Source organism: Apaloderma vittatum, unplaced genomic scaffold, assembly GCF_000703405.1.
Source record: "Apaloderma vittatum isolate BGI_N311 unplaced genomic scaffold, ASM70340v1 scaffold2870, whole genome shotgun sequence".
In the NCBI taxonomy this organism is placed as follows: domain Eukaryota; kingdom Metazoa; phylum Chordata; class Aves; order Trogoniformes; family Trogonidae; genus Apaloderma; species Apaloderma vittatum.
The window spans coordinates 26,898-32,670 of NW_009695983.1; the positions used below are offsets into that span (position 1 = coordinate 26,898).

The 5,773-nt window shown below is 52.2% G+C and overlaps 1 protein-coding gene across 1 annotated transcript; it reads right to left on the reverse strand.

Moving 5' to 3' along the window:
- Nucleotides 1-5,001: 5,001 nt before the first annotated feature.
- KIAA0040 (KIAA0040 ortholog) lies at nucleotides 5,002-5,534 on the reverse strand. The gene is made up of 2 exons (XM_009872931.1): nucleotides 5,375-5,534; nucleotides 5,002-5,144 (listed from the first exon to the last, which is right to left on the reverse strand). Exons 1-2 carry the CDS (start codon nucleotides 5,532-5,534, stop codon nucleotides 5,002-5,004), a joined length of 303 nt encoding a protein of 100 aa, XP_009871233.1.
- Between the last annotated feature and the right edge of the window lie 239 nt (nucleotides 5,535-5,773).

Here is a 5,773-nt window from a genome sequence, read left to right on the forward strand (position 1 = left end):
TTGTTGCCAGCAGCTCTTGTGGAGAGGCAAAACCTGATCCCGTTCTAAAGCTGAATCTTACCTGAGAGCAGAGAATAATCTCTTGAGCGGTATGAGCTTTGTATTTCAGAGGTAAAGGTAAATGGGACACCACTTATTCACAGTTTCTGAGGAGCGTTTACTTGTCCCTCCTAATTACGGCTCCTCTTTAACCCGGAAGGGCAGTCTAAGTGGCAGCTGCAGTCAGTATTGCCGAACAGCCAGAGGATGGCATCATCTCTTCATGCTAGTGCAGGAGAAACTTCCCTCCATCAAGCTGGCCTCCGAGGAAAGACCTTTCGGGGGTTAACCAGAGTCTGTGCTACAGCTTTAGAAACTGGAACTACTCAGAAAATGCAGTTTGTTTGCCTTAAGGAACTGGCTGTTCTGGTTTCAAGTCTTGGGCTGGTTGGGGCAGTCCCGTAAAAATTTCACATCCTCTTAGTTACTCTTATTTTGCTGCAATACCCAGCCCTGTAACAGTGATGCCAAAGGGCCAGAAACCTTTGCCCTGCCCTGAGATCACTTTAGTTTTATAGCCAGTGAGGTTTGCAACGTGCTGAGGGGCAGAATTTGAACCTCGGAAGAATCCTGTCTGCCTTGGCATTACTGTGTTGGTGGGGTATGTCCCATTGCCGAGACCCCCCGGGGCCTGTTTTGACACATCTGGGGTGCAGAGTGGCCAGTGCTGCTGTGGAAGACTCCGGTGAAATGCTGCTGCAGGTGGAGAGGTGGTGGGTTCTTCACCCACTTCCCCAGTGTCCCAGCACTGACACAGGAAGAAGGTGTGCCTCTTTGAGAAGATACTGCACCGTGAATGGTGTAATGGGGAGAGAAGACAGAAGTGTCATATTGCACTGGGCACTTGCTTGGAAATCAGCAGTGTTCCTTCTGTTTGCTGCTCTAGGCTTTGTTGGCTAAATAAATAGAGGAATAGTCAGAAAAGATTCCATTCTCCTCTCCTGGAGGAGTTTCATCAGCTTGCAAAGGGCAATTTTTGCATCCCCTCAATCCCTGGAATACCCCAGGATGCTCAATTTGACCTCTACTCCTGTCTGTTTCTAGCCCGGGACCCAGGAACCCCCCCTTCCCTCCACAGCCCCCGCTACCCGGGGATGCCTGTACAGCGTGCAGGGCCGCTGTCTGAAGAGAAAGGAGCAAGGTGTGCACTGCTCGTCGCTTCTCCCCACAAGTGTGTCTCTGCCATTTCTATCTACTTGTTGCTGCGGTCCTGCACGCCTCCTGCCAGTCTCCTCCAGAGCAGCTTGGTGTGCAGTCCAGGTGAGAAGCAGATTTTTTTGCAGTTTTGCCCTCCTGGAGAGCTCGCTCAGTGGTGCATGGTTTGGAAAGGCTCTGCCCCAGCAGAGGTGTGTGCCTGGTCCTATGACTTGTCCAATGCAGGGGGTTGCAGGAAGCTGCAGATACTGTGAAATACCTGTCTGAACAAACCCAACTGCAGAGCAGCTTGGTGTGCAGTCCAGGTGAGAAGCAGATTTTTTTGCAGTTTTGCCCTCCTGGAGAGCTCGCTCAGTGGTGCATGGTTTGGAAAGGCTCTGCCCCAGCAGAGGTGTGTGCCTGGTCCTATGACTTGTCCAATGCAGGGGGTTGCAGGAAGCTGCAGATACTGTGAAATACCTGTCTGAACAAACCCAACTGGGGTTAACTAGTCCGTGCTGCGGATGCTGCAAGGATAAAACCAACACCCTCTGCAGCCCACCTCCTGCAGTGCACAAACTCTGCTTTTCCTCTTCTTCCCATTTGGGGAGAGGAGGTTGGCTATGGTCATTAACAAGGCAAGGCCATTAAACTTGATTAAGCTAAGCTGTTTCTTTAAGAAAACGTCTCAGCACTGCACAGCTGGCTGCAGGGAGAGACTGCCGCTGAGCTCTCCCATGTCTTATCTAGGGCCAGGACACAGATAGAAGAAAGATTTCCCCAGAAAAATAAACACATGACTGAGAACTAGAGACATGACATTTGTTTGCAGTTTGAGAGTAATTTATTTTTGGCTTAAAAGAAAATAATTGCAAAACATTTGGTTGTTTTTTGTTTTGGTTCGTTTTGGGGTTTGTTTTTTTTTTTCTTTTTTTTCCCTGTTGCATGGACTCTGGGAAAATAAAAGGTTGATACTGAAATGCAGTTGTGCGGAGACAGTGCAGAGGTGTCTGGAGAATGGGGCCCATGCAGTGGAGTTTCTGGACCATGCTTCTCGTGCTGCCTTGGTGAGGGTGCTGCAGGGTTGCTGCTGCCCAGCTGATGGGGGATGTGCACTTCAGGGTGTCGCTGCTCTTTTGCTCTTAAGAAGCAGCTGATTCAGTGCATGGTTTGGCTAAAACAGCAGCCCTCTGGCAAGTCAGCCCCTGTGCTTTGTGGGGTGCGGAGGCTCGGACCATCCACTGGTTGGACAGATCAGGGTGGGGTTGTGTCCTGGTCCCCAGCCTAGGAGTGGTTTGAATAATGGTTTTGGTGGGTTCTTGAAATTCAAACCTGGCTTTGAATTCCCCAAGCCTGGACTGGAGATGTTACGTGTGACACAACACAGAGATTTCTTCATGGTTCTCTGGTTCTTGTAGGAATCAGGTGCCCTTGCCTGAAACGTTACTCGTTAACCCTTCTGAAAAGGGTTAAAAAGCCCAGCAGCTCCACACCAGGTAGGATGTACTCTGCCAGAGCTGGCTGCCCCCATGCCCCTGCTTGTTCAGGTAAGCCTCTGGCCTCCCATCGTGTTTCCCTTTGCTCTGATTTTTTTTTTTTCCCCATTCCTCCAGGCAGCACCACCCTTCCTCTGAGGCTGCTGGTGCCTCTAGATTGCAGCAGGAGCACCTGCATGGGCAGCTTTCCTGCCTGTGGGAGGAGGCTGCTTTGCCCACCTGGTGAGCAGGGGGCTGGGAAGAGTTCCTGGATGCAGGAAAGGAGGGAAGGAAGAAGGAATAATACCATTGCAGTGCTAGTTCTCCAGACTTCTGGAAGGACTGAGGGTTTGGGACAGAGACCAGAGCTATCCCTGCATGTTTCTCCCTAGGATTAGGTGTGGCAAATGCTGATCTGTTTTATAGCACTATATGTGGCTTCCTGTTTTGCAGGAGAAGGAAGTCACTTATTTCAAGGGTAACACAGCAAGCTGGAAAATAAGGCACATATGGGGTCAATTTAAAGGACTGTGTGAGGAGGAGCTTGGCCTCCCAGCTGTTACCAGCACAGTCGCACGCAGCCAAACCCCGTGATGTGATGTTAACATCACTGTCCTGTCCGTGTCAGATGGAACAGGCTGTGCTGGGACCGGGTGGCACAAGTGACTGCTTCTAACTGGTGGCTTTGGCCCCCACGAGTGCGTGTCCTGGGAGCCAGGGGAAGGCGGCATCACCTTCACCCAGACTGGAAGTGGTTGCGTCCGGCAGCTCCATCCAGGCTTGCTCATACAGGTTTGTCTGCTTGTCCCCCAGATGTCTGGCTCTGGCTGGCAGCTCCAGTCTGCCCCAGCAGCTTAAAAACTGGAAGAAAACAGGAGGAAAACAGCCAGCGTACAGATGCTTCTCCTCACACATGCAGAGCCTGGTGTGGCAGAGGGCAGAGCAGACCCCCCAGCTCTTCGGGAGGTCGGCTGGGCATTCAGGCCTAGGAAGAGCAGAGGGTCAAAACCAGAGTAGAGGTGAGAGCCGTGTGTGGTCTCGTTAGCTGCTGCAACCAGCGGAGTCATCGTGCATCCTAAGGAGATGGAGGGCAGGGTCCAGCCGTATGATGCATCCCTGAGTAAGGGATGACTGTGGGCATTCCCTCTGCTCCTACAGCACATCCCAAATCCCAGAGTCAGACAGCCTGACAGCTGTACAGAACCCTCTGTGTGGCATACCGAGCTGCCTGCATGGCATCAGCGTGGATCTGTGTGTGTCTAAAGTGTGGCACAAGGGCTGCAGGGCGATGGGATGGCTTAGTGTGCCGAGAATGCATGTCTGCTGTTTCAATACCACTTTGGTGTGCCCAGCCCACAACAGAGGGGCTTTTGGTCTGGCTCTTCTTTAGTAGTCATTCAATAAATAACTCTAATGCCCGTAGCTAAGCTTTTACACAGCCTCAGCTTGTATTTCTGCTCTTACAGTAGCGTGGTGAGCTCTTTAAAGAAAATTCTGTATAAAATATTCTTTCAAGGAAAATTTTTTTAAGTGCTGGTGCAAAAGGGCTGATCTTGCAGCCTTCTCTCTTCTCCCTGCCTCCCGAGGTGGCAATGCGTCCTTCTGCTTTGCTGCCATAGAATGGTGTCTTGAGGTCTCTAAGGTTGGGCTGAGGCATCTGGCTTCAGATGCTCTCCATTGCCTTTGGTTTGGTGGCTGAGGAGACAGCACGTCTTTGAGCTGCTGGATAACTTGGCACTTGGCCTTCTTTGCATCTGCAACGTGAGTGGGTTTGGACAGAGCCCAGGCAGCCAAGTTGTACCACCTTCATGGCAGGGCAAGCAAATGAGGCATGGCTGTGCTTGCTTTGCGTGTGACTGTCCGTGTTTTGCAGGGGAGTGTTCAGGCAGTTCAGTTTTTTGAGCACATGTAGTCCCACGTGCCCTCGCCTGTGCTGCGGCGCCTGTGCTTGCACGCGAGTGCAGAGGGAGAGCCTCGCACCCGGGTTGCTCTGTGCCAGCCCAGTGCACGTGCACTGTACTCATGGTGGGAGGTACATACGACCCAGCGGCAGGTCACCCTCACATGCTCAGCAGGGTGCGTGTCTGTGTGCACCCCTGTTCTTTGCAGGGCTTTTTGCCTTTGGGTACCCTGTATGGTGAGGGGGAAGGGGCTTGCATAAACCCGTGCCTGACTGCCTTGCTCTCTGCTGGCCCTTTAGCTGGTCCCTTTAGCAGGTCAGCTGCTCGGCTCAGCCTCTTTTGAAAGTTACCAAAGCTGCTGCCACTTTGCTGTATCTCCTCACCCCTCACAGTGCATAGCTGAAAGGACTGGTGGCCCCTCAGAGAGAAGGGTCTGACTGACCTTCTGACTGCTAGATGGGCAAGGAGGGTCTTTTGTCCAGCAAGAGCAGCTTGGGCTGAGCCGAGATCCACAGGTCTTCTTCATCCTTCTTCTTCTTCTTCTTTTTCTTCTTGTTCCTCTCAGTGTGCAGCTGCCCATTGCTGCTGGGGCCACCTTTCTTACTTCTTGCTCCCCTCTGGCTGCAGAAGCAGCAGTGGCAGCAGATGAAAATGAACGCAATAAGGAGGGTCTTTTGTCCAGCAAGAGCAGCTTGGGCTGAGCCGAGATCCACAGGTCTTCTTCATCCTTCTTCTTCTTCTTCTTTTTCTTCTTGTTCCTCTCAGTGTGCAGCTGCCCATTGCTGCTGGGGCCACCTTTCTTACTTCTTGCTCCCCTCTGGCTGCAGAAGCAGCAGTGGCAGCAGATGAAAATGAACGCAATGATGACAACGAAGGGCAGACCCAGCAGCACAGCGAGGCAGACGGTGTTGAAGACACCTTCTTCATGCTTGGTACGGATGAGCTCCAAGATGGAATTAAAGAAAGAGCTGATCTTCTGCTCCATGTCAGCTCCTGGGCAGGCTGCCTGTGCTGCTTCCTCTGCTTGAAGGCCTCCTGGGGTATGTTCAGCTCCTGTAAGCAGCTAGTGGGCTCCACGTATGTCCCCGGATGATGCGCCTGCAAAAATAAGAAGCCATAGAGATCAGGTGCCAGCTCGCTGAGCAATCTTTTCTATGGAGCTGCCAGCACGGACAAAGCCTCAGCTAGGTGAGAGGTGCGCTCCTTCAGAAGGCTCTGGGGTCA

Bases quoted from the DNA above. Each gene is read 5' to 3' on its own strand.
- KIAA0040 (XM_009872931.1), bottom strand. From the start codon at position 5,534: ATGGAGCAGAAGATCAGCTCTTTCTTTAATTCCATCTTGGAGCTCATC. The intron at 5,145-5,374 runs GCAGCCAGAGGG...GAAGTAAGAAAG, and splicing joins CTGCTGCCACTGCTGCTTCT to GTGGCCCCAGCAGCAATGGG.